The 23,130-nt window shown below is 45.6% G+C and overlaps 1 protein-coding gene across 1 annotated transcript in view; it reads left to right on the top strand.

Annotated features, from left to right (window-relative positions):
• LOC140395691 (sodium-coupled monocarboxylate transporter 1-like) overlaps positions 1 to 23,130 on the top strand; it is a 119,217-nt gene that overhangs the window by 24,666 nt on the left and 71,421 nt on the right. Inside the window, exons 3-6 of the mRNA XM_072483763.1 lie at positions 415 to 554; positions 6,722 to 6,787; positions 9,085 to 9,136; positions 10,993 to 11,060. Of these exons, the coding sequence (XP_072339864.1) occupies positions 415 to 554; positions 6,722 to 6,787; positions 9,085 to 9,136; positions 10,993 to 11,060 (326 nt within the window). The remainder of the gene's footprint in view (positions 1 to 414; positions 555 to 6,721; positions 6,788 to 9,084; positions 9,137 to 10,992; positions 11,061 to 23,130) is intronic.

Below are 23,130 nucleotides of genomic sequence, written 5' to 3'. Positions count from 1 at the left end.
GACCAGGTGCTGGAAGGTGGGATTAGAATGGGCAGCAATGTTTTTTCAGGCAGCATCGACATGATGGGTTGATTGGCCTCCTTCTGTGCTGCAACTTTTCTCTGGTTCGAACTCTTCAGCTCAACCTCAAATTCTCCCTAAATCCTACCTTCAGCTTACTGCCACTAATTCTTCCTAGTTTTTCTTCACATCTCTGATAAGAACGTTTGAATGTTTTTTCCAGATAAGAGATGGTATGGAAATGTAAGTTGTTGCCTACATGTGTTTGTTTCTACGTGTGTCATCATGTTCATATTATATAAGTTTACACCAGCTTACTACAGTTTTTTGAAAGTTTGGTTAAAGTATTTTTAGATGTACTCTACTGCCCAGAGGGTCAGATCACTAATTTGACATTTGTAATTGTTGTTGCAGTGATTTCAGCTCCTGCAGAGGTGTATCTGTATGGGATGATGGTTCTGTTGTTCAATGTCTCCTGTTTAATCACCGTGGTCTTCACTTGTCTGATCTACATCCCCCTCTTCTACAGACTAAACATAATTAGCACATACGAGGTACATTTTTTTCGGTTCCTGCTCATAATGTTGCCTTTTATTTTCCTTTATTAGTAATCATTTTTCAGTTCTGTGTTTCCCACTGTGGAATTTGTACAGCCACATTGATCTGCATTTGTTTAGATCAGTCATTTCTATCAGCATAATTCACACTGAATAAAATACTGGATTATTTCTTACATATATATATATTTACAATTGTAAAGGTCCTTCCTGTTTACTCCTGTCCACTCCCTTATTTACTCTTTTACTTATTTATTTATTTATTTATTTTATAATGTTTTTATTGGCATTTTCAATTTTACATAGTGAGACTTTTGTGTCCGATATTTCCAATTTCTACAGTTTCTTATTCTTATTTCTACAGGCTTTTCCCCAGGGTAGAGGGGTCAATTATTAGGGGGCATAGGTTTAAGATGCGAGGGGCAAGGTTTAGAGGAGATGTACGAGGCAAGTTTTTTTACACAGAGGGTGGTGGGTGCCTGGAACTCGCTGCCGGAGGAGGTAGTGGAAGCAGGGACGATAGTGACGTTTAAGGGGCATCTTGACAAATACATGAATAGGATGAGAATAGAGGGATACGGTCCCAGGAAGTGTAGAAGATTGTAGTTTAGTCGGGCAGCATGGTCGGCACGGGCTTGAAGGGCCGAAGGGCCTGTTCCTGTGCTGTACTTTTCTTTGTTCCTTGTTCTTTGTTCTTATTGTGGTAAACCACTGTTGCACCTCTATTAGGTGATGTATGGTAGGACCTGTACTACAGGTACGTTGGTAGTCCCTGCCTGCTGGCTCCACCCAGTAGGCAGAGTATAAATATGTGTGTCCTCCATGCTGCAGCCATTTCGCCAGCTGCTGTGGGAGGCCACACATCTTAGAGCAATAAAGCCTCGGTTGTACCCAACTCAAGTCTTTGTGCAATTGATCGTGCATCACTTATGTACATCCATCTTTCTTGATATGTCTTCTCCCCCTCTCCCCCTCCCTATCCTCTCCTTGGTATCCCCTTCTTCCGCCCTGGGTGTTCCCTCGTGGAGTTCCTCCTTCTGTGGTTTTGTTATAGGCCTTGTGGGTTTGGGGAGGGGGGTGCTTCCTGCCCCTGTCTCCCCCCCCCTCCCACATGCTTCTCCCTGTGATTCCCCTGAGTTTCCTCCTCATTTCCTCCCCCCCTTCCCCTTTTGTAGCTTCTGGCATTGTGCATTCTTGTCTGCTCACCCCCGTCTCTCCCTCTTTCCCTGGTCGCTGTTGGCTTCGAACAGGTATTGGAACAGGCCGACGAATTGCCCCACGCTTTGTGGAAGTCTTCTTCCAACCCTCAGATGGTGTATCTAATCTCCAGGTGGTGAAATCCCGCCAGGTCTGCCAGCCGGCCAGCCAGCTGTGGGTGGTGCTGTCGAGCAGGGTTCCCCAGCGTGCGATTAGGGAAGCGAGAGCAAGGACGTCTGCCCTCTTCTCCATATGTAGCTCTGGCTGTTCTGATACCCCGAAGACTGCCAATCTCACCCCCAGAACCTTGGCCATTGCCTCGAAGAAGGCTGTCCAGAGCCCGACAAGTCTGGGGCAGGCCCAGAACATGTGGGCGTGGTTGACTGGTTCACATTCATCTTCCACCTCAGGGAAGAACTTCACCTCATGAGTTCAGCTCCTGACTTCATTATAGCCATGCCCAAAACATGGATAAAAGAGCTGAACACAAGAGGTGAGGTGAGTGTTACTGCCTTTGACATCAAGGCAACATTTGATCGAGTGTAGCATAAAGGAGCCCTTGCAAAACGGGAGTCAATAGGAATCAGGGGTAATGGGGTTGTTTAGCACAGGGCTAAATAGCTGGCTTTAAAAGCAGACCAAGGCAGGCCAGCAGCACGGTTCAATTCCCGTACAGCCTCCTGAACAGGCGCCAGAATGTGGCGACTAGGGGCTTTTCACAGTAACTTCATTTGAAGCCTACTTGTGAAAATAAGCAATTTTCATTTAATTTTTCCTAGCATGAAGGAAGATAGTTGTGGTTGTTCAGTCCCCAGTCATCACTGCCGGAGTTCCTAAGGGCTTGGCATAGGCCCAAGCATCTTCAGCTGCTTCATAAGGTCAGAAGTGGGAATGTTCACTGATGATTTCACAATATTCAGAACCATACTTCGGATGCTGAAGTAGTCGTGTCCATATACAGAAAGACCTGGCCAATATCCAGGCTTGGGCTGATCGTAACAAGTAACATGTGCATCACACGAGTGCCAGGCAATGACCATCCCAGTAAGACAGAATCTAACCATCGCCCCTTAATATTCAGTGGCTTACCATTGCTGAATCTCCCATTATCAATATCCTTGGCATTCCAATGACCAGAAGCAGAATGGACCAACGATACATATATATATATATATATATATATAAATACTGTGGTTACAAGAACAAGTCAGTGGCTAGGAATCCTGCAGCGAGTAGCTCACCTCCTGACTTCTCAAAGCCTGTCCACCATCTACAAGGCATGGGGCCTATCGGAAAGCCCCATTGGGGACCCTCACCTGAAACCCCCACCAGAGACTTCCCGAGACCCGATAAGAGACCACCACAAGTGATCCCCATCAGAGACCGCCTATATTAGAGACCCCCATAACAGAGAACCCCCCATAACAGTGACCCCCTTCCATCAGACACCTCATCTCAAAGAGAAAATGCTTTGACTATGCTTTGATTGACAACTTCCAGAGAGCCAGATGTCTGCATTGTTTAATTTCATTTCCCTTCACGCTTGAACGGATCTCAAGTACTCTGCTGTGAAACTAAGTGCAACGTTTATAAACATTTAGCTGTGCTTGACAGCTCATAACCACACCAAAAGCAGTTAGGTGCTTTCTGCTGAGAAAAAGATAAAGTGAAAGCACTTAACTCACTCTTTGAAGTGGATAGAAACCTTGCAGGTCGAAGGGGGCTTAAAGCCTGGTGATGTGTTTTTTTTGCTTTCTATGAAGTTACAGCTACAGCTTTCTCTGCCTGAGGCAGCAGGAGCAGGGGGCATGTGAGGTTTAAAGCAGTGATTTTTGTTTCACTGTTTCTGTCTGAACTGCTCTTTAGCTTCCAGGCAGAGATGACTAATGTGGACAGGTCTCTGTTATGTGGGTGTTTCTGATGTGGCAGGGTCTCTCTTATAGAGGTCTTTGATATAGGGGGTCTCAGATGGGGGGTCCCTAGTGGGGGCCTCTGATGGGTTTCTCTGGTGGGGGTCTCTGGTGAGGTCCTCTGGTGGGGGATCTGCTGGGGGGACTCGGAGTGGGCGGGCAGGATTTGAATTGTGGGGTGGGAGGGAAGCCCTCCGATGGACATGGGGGGCACATACCCCCAACATGTAATCCCTTGGCCCACTGTGACGTCCACCACATCAGGGCCATGCTGGGAAATACTTGTACAAATCCACGCCCACATGAATCCCGGCCGAGAACACGAGAATCAGGGAAGCATGGAGAATCCAGGGTCCAGCCCGTTAATGGGATGCAAATGGGATATTTTGATCTATATGCATCTCCTGCTGGCACAGAGTGCAAAACCCGATGCCGCTGCCCGCAGGGAACAGGAGCATCAGAAATAAATCAGCAGCTATCTTGTTTTTTTCCCAACACTGGATTCTCCACCACATCGGGAACTCCGCTACTGGAGGTGAGTGGAGGAGAATCCAGCCATAATTCATCATTTTAATGGAATGCTCTCCACTTACCTGGATGAGTGCATCTTCAAAAACACTCAAGAAGCTCGACACCATTCAGGACAAAGAAGCCCGCTTGATTGACAGCCTATCTTCCACCTTAAACATTCACTTCTTCCACCACCGATGCACAGTGGCAGCCATGTGTAACATTTACGAGATGCGCTGCAGCAACTCACCAAGGCTCCTTTGATGGCAACTTTCAAACCCATAAGCTCTACCACCTAGAAGGACAAGGGCAACAGATGCATGGAAACACCATCACCTGCAAGTCCCCCTTTAAACCACACACCATCCTGACTGTTATGGGTCACGGTTTAGAGAACCCCAAAGTGTATCATGGAGTTCACCTGACCCACAATTTTTAATAGATTGTGGTATGGGGAGCACACGGCTCACTTTACACGTATGGTACAGCAGAAAATGGACCCGTGGTTTGTAAAACAAAACAATGTTTATTCTATGAACTCAAGTTAACCTTTCTAAAAGAAACAGTGAACATCTTAGCAACCAGTAAATCAAATACACACCCCAAAGAATACAACACTAAATAACCTGTATGCTGAACTTTTACCATCCAAAAGACTTACCAAACCTCCAAACAGGAGCACATCAGGGTTTACATTCAAGACTGAAAACATTTATACTTCTTCTGAATTCACCAAATGATCCATAGATAGTTTTTGGATGGCATAGATCAACAGCAGTGCAGCTCACTTTTAACTTCAGATTCAGCTCCCTGAAAAACACAGACACACCCAAGCTCTTTCTCAAACTGAAACTAAAAAACAGAAGTGGAGCTCAGCTCCACCCATACTCTGACATCACTCCTGTAATATGAGCAGCTCCATTTCTTAAAGGTGCATTTGTTAAACACCCATTTCTTAAATCACATGATTTCTTCAAGTCACATGACACTGACTTGAAATTTGGTCTTCTTTCCCTGTCGCTGAGTCCATAACCTGGAACTCCCTTCCTAACTGCACCGTGCAAATAATCACACCAGATGGACTGCAGCAGTTCAAGAAGGTGTCTCGCCACCAGCTTTTCAAGGGTAACGAAGGATGGGCAGTAAATGTTGGACTCACCAGTAACACCTACATCCCATAAAATAATGAAAAAAACAACAGTACTGACAATTGTGTTGTTTATATATAAGCACTTGTTGGGATTAGTTGAAACCCGACCCATTGTAGGTAGAAATGTGTTAGCCAGTTCTGTATAGCTTTCAGAGAATTCAATCTCAGCTAACACCAAGGAAAAGAACGGAGCAAAAATTGCAATGTAGAGGAAATCTGCAATTTGAACTCAGCATCCAGAATGATCCTAAATAAACATAGCAAAAATATGTTGCAAGAGAGACACCACTGAGGAAATGAATCATTCCCAGGAACTGGGAAATGGTATAAATATTCCCTGTGTGTTTCTGAAGATCGCTGTTAAATTGCCTAAACTAAAATACTCCTGAATTTGTGAAACCTTCAGCTATTTTCTGCAATGCAACTACTATTCTGAAACATCAACTATTCCTTCTCCCAGAATGATCACTCTGATGAGACTGAGAAACAATCGAACATCTGATTTCATTGTAATTTAGCTCTCTTCGCTGTTCCAACTTGTCTACTTTGGGGACTGCAGGTTTGAAGGGCAGGTCACACTTATCGACCTTGGCGTGTAATGTTCGATCATTTTAATTTGCAATTTGCTTCCCATCTGTAACTAATCATTCAGTAATGTGAAGCCCATCACAAGCTGGAGGAGCAGCATCTCACCTTCCAGCTGGGCACATTGTAGCCCTCGGTTCCCAACATTGAGTTTGGCAACTATAGATTGTGACTCTCCTCCTCCGTCTTAAACACCTTTTAAAAAATATCCCATATATTTATTGCCTCAATGCAAACCCTCCACCCTTCCCCATTCTCCATCATCTCCCCCACACCCAGGCCATCTGTCTTTTGTTCTTAAAGTTGCTACCTTTTGTTGCAATCTCCTACAGCTCTAAAACAGTCTTCCTCCCCTTAGTTCTGACGAAGAGCCAAAGGACTCGAAATGTTAACTGTGTTTGTCTCTCCATACAGATGCTGCCAGGCCTGTTAGAGTTTTTCCGGCACCCTCTGTTCCTGTTTCAGATTCCGGCATCTGCTGTATTTTGCTTATTTCAGTCAGTAATGTTCCTGACTACTTTATCATATCTGTTGTCTTTAATTGATAGCACAAATGAATGTGTCATAGTACTCAGATTGTAAATGTGGCTGGCAACCGAGTCCCTGTACAGTTTTCCTGAAACCAAAGAGAAAATGCTGGAAAATCTCAGCAGGTCTGGCAGCATCTGTAGGGAGAGAAAAGAACTAACATTTTGAGTCCGATGACTCTTTGTCAAAGCTTTGTCAAAGTTTTTCTGAAATTGCTTTTGGGTTGAATGATAAACCAATGATTAAAATTAAAATGTTTCAAGTTCTTCATTTTGTTTTGACAGTATATCAGCAGAAGATTTGGCTCAGCAGTGAAGTATCTAATTGTTATTACATTCTTGACATATATGGTAAGTTCTGAAATAGATTTTTAAGATACTTGTGTTTCTGTTGCCAAAATTGATTCATTTATCAAAATATGCTCATTCTGTTTGTTTAGGTTGGCAGAATTACTACTGGGGAAAGTTACAGAGCCTGCAGTATATTTACCACCTAGAACTTCCATTACCTAGCCCACCCTCACAGCGACTCCACCAGTACCGCATCCTAACCTCGAGGCCATCACAAGTCCAGTGCTGCAATCGCCACACCTTCCACCCTCCAGTCTCCAGTAGCGCAGTCCCAAACCTCTCAGGCCTCGCAATTAAGGCACAGGGAATATGGATGGTGTGTGCGTCTTCCCAATCATTAGATTTCCTCTTAAATACAGCCCATCTCTCCCAGTGCTTCCAAGCCTCAGATTCAGAAGCCGAAGAGCAGGAATGCAGGAATCCCCTTGTCTCCAGGCTCCCCTGCAGGTTACACGGGTACATTGATGTCATCCAGCTCTACCTCTCGTTGTCCCTCCACTGTTTCTGTGTTGTTAAACTGCTGACATCCAGACTTATTGATGCTCCATGGTTTCTGAGTCAAATCATTGTAGAAATGCCATCACCAAGACAGCATTTCAGTGGTCTGATGTAGCACTGAAAAGGTGTGGATGAGGGTTTCAGTGACAGATGGGCTGAAGTAAATGTGGAAGAAAGTGAATATTATGGAGTGGCTTCAACCGGGCACCAATTAGTTTTGGTCTCCACATATGGCGACCAGGCAGAATGACCACTTCGGGGATCTCAGAGGCCATTGGAGCACTTGGGGTAAAGATGCACCCTGGCACTCCCCCTGGCACCTAGGCACCTTGGTAATTTTACCTGTCAGCGACACTGCCCAAGTGCCATAATGGCAGTGCCAGGGTTCCAAGCTGGCACTGCCCTGGGTCAGGGCCTGAGGGGGGAGTCATGCCCATGAAAGGGTGGGTGAAGGGGGGTATGAAGGGTGGGATGGTGAAGGAGGGTATGGAGGGACTTCATAAAGGCTCGGGGGGGTGAATGGGGGTCCTGAAAGAAGGGCACTCAGCGATCCCATAGGGGGTGTGCCAATGTGGGTGGAGGGAGGGTAATGCCCACATCTGTGGAGGGGTGGCATTGTTCGTGGGTCCGTAAACTCACTTATCAGGGCACCCTTTCAAAATGGCACCCTGATATCTGGAGCCGACCTTGTCAACGAGTTTACCTCCCACTGCTGAAAACATTTCTGTGGGCCAGACTGGAGGGAAACTTCCCTAGGCCCGAAAAAAACGACAAAGTGTAGGTGAATCTAGGTCTGGATCTCACCCAAATAGCCACCCAGAAATACCTTGCCAAACTCGCCCAAATTGACAATTAGCCATTATTTGGACGAACCACGCCCAGGATTTGAAAGAATGGTGTCCGTATATATTTTTTAAATTTAGAGTATCCAATTCATTTTTTCCAATTAAGGGGCAATTTAGTGTGGCCAATCCACCTACCCTGCACATCTTTAGTGTTGTGGGGGCGAAACCCGCGCAAACACGGGGAGAATGTGCAAACTCCACACAGACAGTGGGCCAGTGCCGGGATCGAACCTGGGACCTCGGCGCCGTGAGGCAGCAGTGCTAACCCACTGCGCCACCGGTATCCTTATTTTCAGACAAAATTTAAATATAAACTTTGGCACAGAGATTCATGTGCATCTGAATACCTGGGTATCTTCTGTGCACTTGAATGGTGAAGGCTGACACACCCCAGATACCTACTTCACTCCTCATTATAATGGGAGCAACAGAGTGAGGTGAGCCTGCCGATGAAGAGGTGATCGAGATCAGACCACAACTAACATTGCAGTGGCTCTCGGGCAAGTGGCCGGTTTCAAGGGCAGGAGTTGGGTTGAGAAATGAGGTCAAGTCCAGGTCAGGTCTGCGTTTGGGTCCAGAAATCAGGGCCAGATATCATGGATTCAGATATCAGGGCCAGATATCATGGATTCAGAAATTATGGGGCAAAGGAATTATGGGCCTAGCAGGTTGATTTTTAATATGGTGTTAATAAAAATCTATTTGGGATGTAACTGTGATCTAAAATAATACATGATCTGGTTGGTTTGTTCAATTGCAGCAAATTGTAGTATAGGTGCAAAATTGGTACAATATTTTCAACATGAAATATTGTTGTAATTATAATCTAGCTTTGACCACACTGAGTGAGAACTGTTAGCAGCAGATGTTGTGCTGTGGTGAGAATTTTGAGTATAAGGTTCATTGGAAATTTTTTTCCATTAATTTTTATTATGTTCTTTGGCTGTTTTTCAGTTCATTTATCTTGGCATTGCAACGTACACACCCGCTTTAGCACTCAGTGAAGGTGAGTTAAGTAATACTAGATAACATGCTCACTTCTCCTATTGTCATGTGAGAGTACCTTTAAGACATGGATGTTTAAGCAATGTACCTTTAAGAAAACAGTGATGTCAGAGAGTGGGTGGAGCTGGGCTTTAGATCAGCCATTTTGGAAGTTTCAGTTTGAAAAAGCAGCTTGTGTGTGTCTGTGTGTTTCCAGAGAGCTTCAGTTAGAAAAAGCAGCTTGTGTGTGCTTGTGTGTTTCCAGAGAGCTGCAGTTTGGAGGAAAAGAGCTTGGGGAGTGTCTGTGTTTTGCAGTGAGCTGGATTTGCTGTGATCTCTGCCATGAAAGACTATCTCTGGATCATTAGGGTGATTTAAACTCATAACAGTAAAGCCTTTAACCTGATGTGATTCTGTTTAAAGGTGTTAAGTCTCTTGAAAGTTTGAAGAAACATTTTGAGGAATTATTTACTGTTGCAATAGTTTCGGAGTTATCTTTGAAGTAAGGGGTGTTAAGAGATCCAATGTTTATTTAAGATGTTAAGTTGAGTTCCTGGAATAAACATTGTTTTGTGTTTAAAAACCCATGTGTCCATAATTGTAATCCCACACCTAGGGAAAAAGCCGTGTGCTCGGAAAAGCAACAAATACATTTGTTGAACTGGTTGAACTCCATGATACATTTTGGGGTTCTTAAAACGCCTCGCCCATGTTGTTAAAATGTGAATCTGTGATGAGAGAGTATTTTAACTGTTTTTATCTTCACAACTATGGCCAATCATTGAACTTTTTCATGTATTACATCAATGTTCTTTGGCCAATGTTCCAGGCATTGATATCAGTAACAAACCCCCACTCACTCCTCCTCATCAGCTTGAAAGGCTCCTGTCCCCTCCCAGAGAAAGGGGGCGGGTTTCTCCGTTGCCCGACGCCAATATGGTAATCGGCGATCAGGCGGAGAATCGACTCTGGTGCAGAAATCGGGGCCGGCGTCGATTTGACGCTGGTCAGCCATGCTCTGCCCCCTCTGAAATGGCATCATCGCATCACGTGCAGTTTGCAACGGCGTTGGCGCGTCATTGGCTGGCCCCCCTGCGATGCTCCGCCCCAATGGGCCGTGTTCCCAACAGCGCGGGGTATGTGTGGTCTCATCCATGCGGGAACCCTCCGTGGCGGTTGTGGACTGTGTCCAGCGCCACCACACTCTGCCGGGATCCATGCTGCTGGCCGTAGCCTTCTGCGAGGGTTGAGGGACTGGTAGGGGGTGGCCAAGGGTAACATGTGGGATCCCGGATGGCGGGTTGGGTCCGCACACAGCCGGCGCCATGTTGTACGGCGCGACCGCTGCAGGTCGCCAGCCGTGCGCATGCGTGGCCCGGGATCCAGTCATTCTCCAGCCGTTTTTGGCACGGGAGCCAGGAGTTTCACCCGGCGCCTGTGCTAGCGCCTCACTGGCCCCGCAATCGGTGAGGGTTTCACGCAGGTTTTTTTGGTCTAAAAGACCACACATGCTCCGCTGGTGTCAACACTTAGCCGCTGAAACGGAGAATCCAACCCAGAATATCTCTCAGCTGCCCAATGCTTATACTAAGGCCTCTGATGGAGAATCAGAAAATCTTGGTTCCTGCTCTGTGACTGCTTCAGCAATTTTCTTCACAGGTACTTTAAGTAGAGGCCGGGCCTGGCAGGAAGCAGCCATGAACCTTTTCTCCTACGTTAGTTCATTGAATAAGAATGATGATTGCATTTTATTCTGTGGATTGTACTCATGTATCTTTATCCTTAGCTATTCAATTTTGTCACCACCTTAAATTAGCTTTCAGGTCAATTAATTTGCTGCTTCTAAATTTAACCTATTTCAATAATTGTCTGTTTCAGTTACTGGAATCAACTTGTGGATTTCCATCATAACCACAGGGTCCGTGTGTACTCTGTATACAACACTAGTAAGAAACCTCAATGTTTTTTAAAACTTATTTAATAGTTAATAAATGAAATTCCGTGGATAGCATGCATCATTATCTTTCATATTCAGTTATTTACATGCCACTTGTAATTCTAACCTTTTTCAATAATTGTGTTTCAGTTGCTATTTCAGACTCGAGGGGCTAAATAGACTTGGTGCTTTGCTATTTTGCAATTCCATGTGCAGAGGGGAAAGTAATTGGTTATAATTGTCAGTCCTGCTCCACCCATGTTTTCCAGACATGGCTGACAGCTGTCAGATGAGGAGCAGGAATCCTGTTCCTGGCTCCGCAGCACTGTTGCCAGCCACAGCTGGTCAGGTCCACTCCCCATCTCGGAGAGATACTTTCCAAAAGGCTGCTGTGGGTGAAGCAAACGGTCCTACGTTTGTTTTCCAAAATAGGTGAGGTGTTTGTGGTGGCATATTACAGCTTGCCAAACCTATGGAAATAAGATAAACAGAAAATGGCAGAATTGCTCAGCAGATCAAACAGCACCTGTGAGGAGATAAACAGACTTAACAGGGTTGATTTTTACAGAGTTGGAAGGACTCTGGAGCAAGTGCAAAATGGCGCCTGCATCCCTTCCCAAGCATCTCGGATATTTGGTGGTGTGGGTAAAGGGTGGCTGGGAGCAAGCTCGCACCCGGCACTCCAGACCACGCCAGCTCCAAAGACTCACGACGCTCTGAGAGAAAAAATTCTCCTTATCTCTGTCTGAAATGAGCAACCCCTTATTTTAAACAGTGACCGCCTCGTTCTAGGTTCTCCAGCGAGAGGAAACATCTTTTCCACGTCCACTCTGTCAAGACCCCTCAGGGTCATAAAGGTTTTGATCAAGTTGCCTCTGACTCTCCTAAACTCCATTGGATACAAACCTATCCTCTCCAACCTTCATAATCCAATCCTCATAAAACAACCCACCCATTCCTGGTTTTCGTCCAGTAAACCTTCTCTGAACTGCTTCTAGCATATTTGCATCTTTCCTTAAATGAGGAGACCAATACTGTACACAGTACTCCAGATAGTCTCACCAATGTCCTATCTAACTGAAGCATAATCTCCCTACTTTTGACATCAATTCCTCTTAGGATACACAATAGCATTCTATTAACATAGAATCGCCACGGTGCAGAAGGCGTCCATTCGGCCCATCGCGTCTGCACTGACCCTCCGAAAGAGCACCCCAACTGGCCCAATCCCCCACCCTATCCCTGCAACCCTACCTAGGGACAATGTGACATATCCAATCCACCTAACCTGCACATCTTTGGACTGTGGGAGGAAACCGGAGCACCCGGAGGAAACCCACGCAGACACGGGGAGAACGTGCAAACTCCACACAGCCAGTCGCCTGAGGTCGGAATCGAACCTGGGACCCTGGCGCTGTGAGGCAGCAGTACCACCATGTCACCCATGTTTTCCTAATTAAATGCTGTACCTGTATACTAGTCCTTTATGATTCATGCACGAGGCCACTCTGCCCCTCAGAGCAATATTTCACCATTCGGATAAAAAGCTTCTTTTTTATTCTTCCTGCCAAAAAGGACAATTCCACATTTACCACATTACAATCCATTTGCCAGATTTTTGCCGACTCACTTAATCTACATATGTCCTTTTGTAGCCTCCGTACATCCTCTTCACAATTTATTTTCCGACCTATCTTTGTGACATCAGCAAATTTAGCAACAATACCTTCTGTCCCTTCATCCAAGTTATTTAAATAAATTGGAAACGTTGAGCCCTGAACCCTGATTCCTGTAGCACACCACGCATCATCACAACCTACCAACTGGGAAAACAACATATAGCCAATCTGATTCCTGTAGCACACCACGCATCATCACAACCTACCAACTGGGAAAACAACATATAGCCAATCTGATTCCTGTAGCACACCACGCATCATCACAACCTACCAACTGGGAAAACAACATATAGCCAATCTGATTCCGGTAGCACACCACGCATCATCACAACCTACCAACTGGGAAAACAACATATAGCCAATCTGATTCCGGTAGCACACCGCGCATCATCACACCCTACCAACTGGGAAAACAACATATAGCCAATCTGATTCCGGTAGCACACCATGCATCATCACAACCTACCAACTGGGAAAACAACATATAGCCAATCTGATTCCTGGAGCACACGGCGCATCATCACAACCTACCAACTGGGAAAACAACATATAGCCAATCTGATTCCTATAGCACACCATGCATCATCACATCCTACCAACTGGGAAAACAACATATAGCCAGTCTGATTCCTGTAGCACACCGCGCATCATCACAACCTACCAACAGGGAAAACAACATATAGCCAATCTGATTCCTGTAGCACACCGCGCATCATCACAACCTACCAACTGGGAAAACAACATATAGCCAGTCTGATTCCTGTAGCACACCATACATCATTACATCCTACCAACTGGGAAAACAACATATACCAGTCTGATTCCTGTAGCACACCGCGCATCATCACAACCTACCAACTGGGAAAACAACATATAGCCAATCTGATTCCTGTAGCACACCACGCATCATCACAACCTACCAACTGGGAAAACAACATATAGCCAATCTGATTCCTGTAGCACACCGCGCATCATCACATCCTACCAACTGGGAAAACAACATATAGCCAATCTGATTCCTGTAGCACACCGCGCATCATCACAACCTACCAACTGGGAAAACAACATATAGCCAGTCTGATTCCTGTAGCACACCATGCATCATCACATCCTACCAACTGGGAAAACAACATATACCAGTCTGATTCCTGTAGCACACCGCGCATCATCACAACCTACCAACTGGGAAAACAACATATAGCCAATCTGATTCCTGTAGCACACCACGCATCATCATAACCTACCAACTGGGAAAACAACATATAGCCAATCTGATTCCTGTAGCACACCGCGCATCATCACAACCTACCAACTGGGAAAACAACATATAGCCAATCTGATTCCTGTAGCACACCGCGCATCATCACAACCTACCAACTGGGAAAACAACATATAGGCAATCTGATTCCTGTAGCACACCGCGCATCATCACAACCTAACAACTGGGAAAACAACATATAGCCAATCTGATTCCTGTAGCACACCGCGCATCATCACATCCTACCAACTGGGAAAACAACATATAGCCAATCTGATTCCTGTAGCACACCATGCATCATCACAACCTACCAACTGGGAAAACAACATATAGGCAATCTGATTCCTGTAGCACACCGCGCATCATCACAACCTACCAACTGGGAAAACAACATATAGCCAATCTGATTCCGGTAGCACACCGCGCATCATCACATCCTACCAACTGGGAAAACAACATATACCAGTCTGATTCCTGTAGCACACCGCGCATCCTCACAACCTACCAACTGGGAAAACAACATATACCAGTCTGATTCCTGCAGCACACCGCGCATCATCACATCCTACCAACTGGGAAAACAACATATACCAGTCTGATTCCTGTAGCACACCGCGCATCATCACAACCTACCAACTGGGAAAACAACATATAGCCAATCTGATTCCTGTAGCACACCACGCATCATCACAACCTACCAACTGGGAAAACAACATATAGCCAATCTGATTCCTGTAGCACACCGCGCATCATCACATCCTACCAACTGGGAAAACAACATATAGCCAATCGGATTCCTGTAGCACACCGCGCATCATCACAACCTACCAACTGGGAAAACAACATTTAGGCAATCTGATTCCTGTAGCACACTGCGCATCATCACATCCTACCAACTGGGAAAACAACATATAGCCAATCTGATTCCTGTAGCACACCGCGCATCATCACAACCTACCAACTGGGAAAACAACATATAGCCAATCTGATTCCTGTAGCACACCGCGCATCATCACAACCTACAAACTGGGAAAATAACATATAGGCAATCTGATTCCTGTAGCACACCGCGCATCATCACAACCTACCAACTGGGAAAACAACATATAGCCAATCTGATTCCTGTAGCACACCGCGCATCATCACAACCTACCAACTGGGAAAACAACATATAGGCAATCTGATTCCTGTAGCACACCGCGCATCATCACAACCTACCAACTGGGAAAACAACATATAGCCAATCTGATTCCTGTAGCACACCGCGCATCATCACATCCTACCAACTGGGAAAACAACATATAGCCAATCTGATTCCTGTAGCACACCATGCATCATCACATCCTACCAACTGGGAAAACAACATATAGCCAGTCTGATTCCTGTAGCACACCGCGCATCATCACAACCTACCAACAGGGAAAACAACATATAGCCAATCTGATTCCTGTAGCACACCGCGCATCATCACAACCTACCAACTGGGAAAACAACATATAGCCAGTCTGATTCCTGTAGCACACCATACATCATTACATCCTACCAACTGGGAAAACAACATATACCAGTCTGATTCCTGTAGCACACCGCGCATCATCACAACCTACCAACTGGGAAAACAACATATAGCCAATCTGATTCCTGTAGCACACCACGCAACATCACAACCTACCAACTGGGAAAACAACATATAGCCAATCTGATTCCTGTAGCACACCGCGCATCATCACATCCTACCAACTGGGAAAACAACATATAGCCAATCTGATTCCTGTAGCACACCGCGCATCATCACAACCTACCAACTGGGAAAACAACATATAGCCAGTCTGATTCCTGTAGCACACCATGCATCATCACATCCTACCAACTGGGAAAACAACATATACCAGTCTGATTCCTGTAGCACACCGCGCATCATCACAACCTACCAACTGGGAAAACAACATATAGCCAATCTGATTCCTGTAGCACACCACGCATCATCATAACCTACCAACTGGGAAAACAACATATAGCCAATCTGATTCCTGTAGCACACCGCGCATCATCACAACCTACCAACTGGGAAAACAACATATAGCCAATCTGATTCCTGTAGCACACCGCGCATCATCACAACCTACCAACTGGGAAAACAACATATAGGCAATCTGATTCCTGTAGCACACCGCGCATCATCACAACCTAACAACTGGGAAAACAACATATAGCCAATCTGATTCCTGTAGCACACCGCGCATCATCACATCCTACCAACTGGGAAAACAACATATAGCCAATCTGATTCCTGTAGCACACCATGCATCATCACAACCTACCAACTGGGAAAACAACATATAGGCAATCTGATTCCTGTAGCACACCGCGCATCATCACAACCTACCAACTGGGAAAACAACATATAGCCAATCTGATTCCGGTAGCACACCGCGCATCATCACATCCTACCAACTGGGAAAATAACATATACCAGTCTGATTCCTGTAGCACACCGCGCATCCTCACAACCTACCAACTGGGAAAACAACATATACCAGTCTGATTCCTGCAGCACACCGCGCATCATCACATCCTACCAACTGGGAAAACAACATATACCAGTCTGATTCCTGTAGCACACCGCGCATCATCACAACCTACCAACTGGGAAAACAACATATAGCCAATCTGATTCCTGTAGCACACCACGCATCATCACAACCTACCAACTGGGAAAACAACATATAGCCAATCTGATTCCTGTAGCACACCGCGCATCATCACATCCTACCAACTGGGAAAACAACATATAGCCAATCGGATTCCTGTAGCACACCGCGCATCATCACAACCTACCAACTGGGAAAACAACATTTAGGCAATCTGATTCCTGTAGCACACCGCGCATCATCACATCCTACCAACTGGGAAAACAACATATAGCCAATCTGATTCCTGTAGCACACCGCGCATCATCACAACCTACCAACTGGGAAAACAACATATAGCCAATCTGATTCCTGTAGCACACCGCGCATCATCACAACCTACAAACTGGGAAAATAACATATAGGCAATCTGATTCCTGTAGCACACCGCGCATCATCACAACCTACCAACTGGGAAAACAACATATAGCCAATCTGATTCCTGTAGCACACCGCGCATCATCACAACCTACCAACTGGGAAAACAACATATAGGCAATCTGATTCCTGTAGCACACCGCGCATCATCACAACCTACCAACTGGGAAAACAACATATAGCCAATCTGATTCCTGTAGCACACCGCGCATCATCACATCCTACCAACTGGGAAAACAACATATAGCCAATCTGATTCCTGTAGCACACCGCGCATCATCACAACCTACCAACTGGGAAAACAACATATAGGCAATCTGATTCCTGTAGCACACCGCTCATCATCACAACCTACCAACTGGGAAAACAACATATAGCCAATCTGATTCCGGTAGCACACCGCGCATCATCACATCCTACCAACTGGGAAAACAACATATAGCCAATCTGATTCCTGTAGCACACCGCGCATCATCACAACCTACCAACTGGGAAAACAACATATAGCCTATCTGATTCCTGTAGCACACCGCGCATCATCACATCCTACCAACTGGGAAAACAACATATAGCCAATCTGATTCCGGTAGCACACCGCGCATCATCACATCCTACCAACTGGAAAAAAAACATATAGCCTATCTGATTCCTGTAGCACACCGCGCATCATCACAACCTACCAACTGGGAAAACAACATATAGCCAATCTGATTCCGGTAGCACACCGCGCATCATCACAACCTACCAACTGGGAAAACAACATATCGCCAATCTGATTCCTGTAGCACACCGCGCATCATCACAACCTACCAACTGGGAAAACAACATATAGCCAATCTGATTCCGGTCGCACACCGCGCATCATCACAACCTACCAACTGGGAAAACAACATATAGCCAATCTGATTCCTGTAGCACACCACGCATCATCACATCCTACCAACTGGGAAAACAACATATAGGCAATCTGATTCCTGTAACACACCACGCATCATCTCATCCTACCAACTGGGAAAACAACATATAGCCTATCTGATTCCTGTAGCACACCGCGCATCTTCACATACTACCAACTGGGAAAACAACATATAGCCAGTCTGATTCCTGTAGCACACCACGCATCATCACAACCTACCAACTGGGAACACAACATATAGCCATTCTGATTCCTGTAGCACACCGTGCATCATCACAACCTACCAACTGGGAAAACAACATATAGCCAATCTGATTCCTGTAGCACACCACGCATCATCACAACCTACCAACTGGGAAAACAACATATAGCCAATCTGATTCCGGTAGCACACCGCGCATCATCACAATCTACCAACTGGGAAAACAACATATAGCCAATCTGATTCCTGTAGCACACCACGCATCATCACAACCTACCAACTGGGAAAACAACATATAGCCAATCTGATTCCGGTAGCACACCGCGCATCATCACAACCTACCAACTGGAAAAAGAACATATAGCCAATCTGATTCCTGTAGCACACCACGCATCATCACAACCTACCAACTGGGAAAACAACATATAGCCAATTTGATTCCTGTAGCACACCGCGCATCATCACAACTTACCAACTGGGAAAACAACATATAGGCAATCTGATTCCTGTAGCACACCGCGCATCATCACAACCTACCAACTGGGAAAACAACATATAGCCAATCTGATTCCTGTAGCACACCGCGCTTCATCACAACGTACCAACTGGAAAAGCAACATATAGCCAATCTGATTCCGGTAGCACACCGCGCATCATCACAACCTACCAACTGGGAAAACAACATATAGCCAATCTGATTCCTGGAGCACACCGCGCATCATCACAACCGACCAACTGGTAAAACAACATATAGCGAATCTGATTCCGGTAGCACACCACGCATCATCACATCCTACCAACTGGGAAAACAACATATAGCCAGTCTGATTCCTGTAGCACACCGCGCATCATCACAACCTACCAACTGGGAAAACAACATATAGCGAATCTGATTCCGGTAGCACACCGCGCATCATCACAACCTACTGGGAAAACAACATATAGCCAATCTGATTCCTGTAGCACACCGCGCATCATCACAACCTACCAACTGGGAAAACAACATATAGCCAATCTGATTCCGGTAGCACACCGCGCATCATCACATCCGACCAACTGGGAAAACAACATATAGCCAGTCTGATTCCTGTAGCACACCGCGCATCATCACATCCTACCAACTGGGAAAACAACATATAGCCAATCTGATTCCTGTAGCACACCGCGCATCATCACATCCTACCAACTGGGAAAACAACATATAGCCAATCTGATTCCTGTAGCACACCGCGCATCATCACATCCTACCAACTGGGAAAACAACATATAGCCAGTCTGATTCCTGTAGCACACCGCGCATCATCACAACGTACCAACTGGAAAAACAACATATAAGCCAATCTGATTCCGGTATGACACCGCGCATCATCACATCCTACCAACTGGGAAAACAACATATAGCCAGTCTGATTCCTGTAGAACACCGCGCATCATCACATCCTACCAACTGGGGAAACAACATATAGCCAATCTGATTCCGGTAGCACACCGCGCATCATCACAACCTACCAACTGGGAAAACAACATATAGCCAATCTGATTCCTGTAGCACACTGCGCATCATCACATCCTACCAACTGGGAAAACAACATATAGCCAATCTGATTCCTGTAGCACACCACGCATCATCACAACCTAGCAACTGGGAAAACAACATATAGCCAATCTGATTCCGGTAGCACACCGCGCATCATCACATCCTACCAACTGGGAAAACAACATATAGCCAATCTGATTCCTGTAGCACACCGCGCATCATCACATCCTACCAACTGGGAAAACAACATATAGCCAATCTGATTCCGGTAGCACACCGCGCATCATCACAACCTACCAACTGGGAAAACAACATATAGCCAATCTGATTCCTGTAGCACACCGCGCATCATCACAACCTACCAACTGGGAAAACAACATATAGCCAATCTGATTCCTGTAGCACACCACGCATCATCACAACCTACCAACTGGGAAAACAACATATAGCCAATCTGATTCCTGTAGCACACCGCGCATCATCACAACCTACCAACTGGGAAAACAACATATAGCCAATCTGATTCCTGTAGCACACCACGCATCATCACAACCTACCAACTGGGAAAACAACATATAGCCAATCTGATTCCGGTAGCACACCGCGCATCATCACAACCTACCAACTGGGAAAACAACATATAGCCAATCTGATTCCTGTAGCACACCACGCATCATCACAACCTACCAACTGGGAAAACAACATATAGCCAATCTGATTCCTGTAGCACACCACGCATCATCACAACCTACCAACTGGGAAAACAACATATAGCCAATCTGATTCCGGTAGCACACCACGCATCATCACAACCTACTGGGAAAACAACATATAGCCAATCTGATTCCGGTAGCACACCACGCATCATCACAACCTACTGGGAAAACAACATATAGCCAATCTGATTCCTGTAGCACACCACGCATCATCACAACCTACCAACTGGGAAAACAACATATAGCCAATCTGATTCCTGTAGCACACCGCGCATCATCACAACCTACCAACTGGGAAAACAACATATAGCGAATCTGATTCCTGTAGCACACCGCGCATCATCACAACCTACCAACTGGGAAAACAACATATAGCCAATCTGATTCCGGTAGCACACCGCGCATCATCACATCCTACCAACTGGGAAAACAACAAATAGGCAATCTGATTCCTGTAGCACACCACGCATCATCACAACCTACCAACTGGGAAAACAACATATAGCGAATCTGATTCCTGTAGCACACCGCGCATCATCACATCCTACCAACTGGGAAAACAACATATAGCCAATCTGATTCCTGTAGCACACCACGCATCATCACAACCTACCAACTGGGAAAACAACATATCGCCAATCTGATTCCTGTAGCACACCACGCATCATCACTACCTACCAACTGGGAAAACAACATATAGCCAGTCTGATTCCTGTAGCACACCACACATCATCACAACCTACCAACTGGGAAAACAACATTTAGCCAATCTGATTCCTGTAGCACACCACGCATCATCACAACCTACCAACTGGGAAAACAACATATCGCCAATCTGATTCCTGTAGCACACCACGCATCATCACTACCTACCAACTGGGAAAACAACATATAGCCAGTCTGATTCCTGTAGCACACCACGCATCATCACAACCTACCAACTGGGAAAACAACATATCGCCAATCTGATTCCTGTAGCACACCACGCATCATCACTACCTACCAACTGGGAAAACAACATATAGCCAGTCTGATTCCTGTAGCACACCACACATCATCACAACCTACCAACTGGGAAAACAACATTTAGCCAATCTGATTCCTGTAGCACACCACGCATCATCACAGCCTACCAACTGGGAAAACAACATATAGCAAATCTGATTCCTGTAGCACACCACGCATCATCACAACCTACCAACTGGGAAAACAACATATAGCCAATCTGATTCCTGTAGCACACCGCGCATCATCACAACCTACTGGGAAAACAACATATAGCGAATCTGATTCCTGTAGCACACCGCGCTTCATCACAACCTACCAACTGGGAAAACAACATATAGGCAATCTGATTCCTGTAGCACACCACGCATCATCACATCCTACCAACTGGGAAAAGAACATATAGCGAATCTGATTCCTCTAGCACACCGCGCATCAACACAACGTATCAACTGGAAAAACAACATATAGCCAATCTGATTCCGGTAGCACACCACGCATCATCACATCCTACCAACTGGGAAAACAACATATAGCCAATCTGATTCCGGTAGCACACCGCGCATCATCACAACCTACCAACTGGGAAAACAACATATAGGCAATCTGATTCCTGTAGCACACCACGCATCATCACATCCTACCAACTGGGAAAAGAACATATAGCGAATCTGATTCCTCTAGCACACCGCGTATCATCACAACGTACCAACTGGAAAAACAACATATAGCCAATCTGATTCCTGTAGCACACCGCGCATCATCACAGCCTACCAACTGGGAAAACAACATATAGCCAATCTGATTCCTGTAGCACACCGCGCATCATCATAACCTACCAACTGGGAAAACAACATATAGCCAATCTGATTCCGGTAGCACACCGCGCATCATCACAACATACCAACTGGGAAAACAACATATAGCCAATCTGATTCCGGTAGCACACCGCGCATCATCACAACCTACCAACTCGGAAAACAACATATAGCCAATCTGATTCCGGTAGCACACCGCGCATCATCACAACATACCAACTGGGAAAACAACATATAGCCAATCTGATTCCTGTAGCACACCGCGCATCATCACAACCTACCAACTGGGAAAACAACATATAGCCAATCTGATTCCGGTAGCACACCGCGCATCATCACATCCTACCAACTGGGAAAACAACATATAGCCAATCTGATTCCTGTAGCACACTGCGCATCATCACAACCTACCAACTGGGGAAACAACATATAGCCAATCTGATTCCTGTAGCACACCACGCATCATCACATCCTACCAACTGGGAAAAGAACATATAGCGAATCTGATTCCTCTAGCACACCGCGCATCAACACAACGTATCAACTGGAAAAACAACATATAGCCAATCTGATTCCGGTAGCACACCACGCATCATCACATCGTACCAACTGGGAAAACAACATATAGCCAATCTGATTCCGGTAGCACACCGCGCATCATCACAACCTACCAACTGGGAAAACAACATATAGGCAATCTGATTCCTGTAGCACACCACGCATCATCACATCCTACCAACTGGGAAAAGAACATATAGCGAATCTGATTCCTCTAGCACACCGCGCATCATCACAACGTACCAACTGGAAAAACAACATATAGCCAATCTGATTCCTGTAGCACACCGCGCATCATCACAACCTACCAACTGGGAAAACAA

The sequence above is a fragment of the Scyliorhinus torazame genome, chromosome 18, assembly GCF_047496885.1.
Source record: "Scyliorhinus torazame isolate Kashiwa2021f chromosome 18, sScyTor2.1, whole genome shotgun sequence".
NCBI classification, from domain to species: domain Eukaryota; kingdom Metazoa; phylum Chordata; class Chondrichthyes; order Carcharhiniformes; family Scyliorhinidae; genus Scyliorhinus; species Scyliorhinus torazame.
This window is presented reverse-complemented; position numbering and strand designations above follow the sequence as displayed.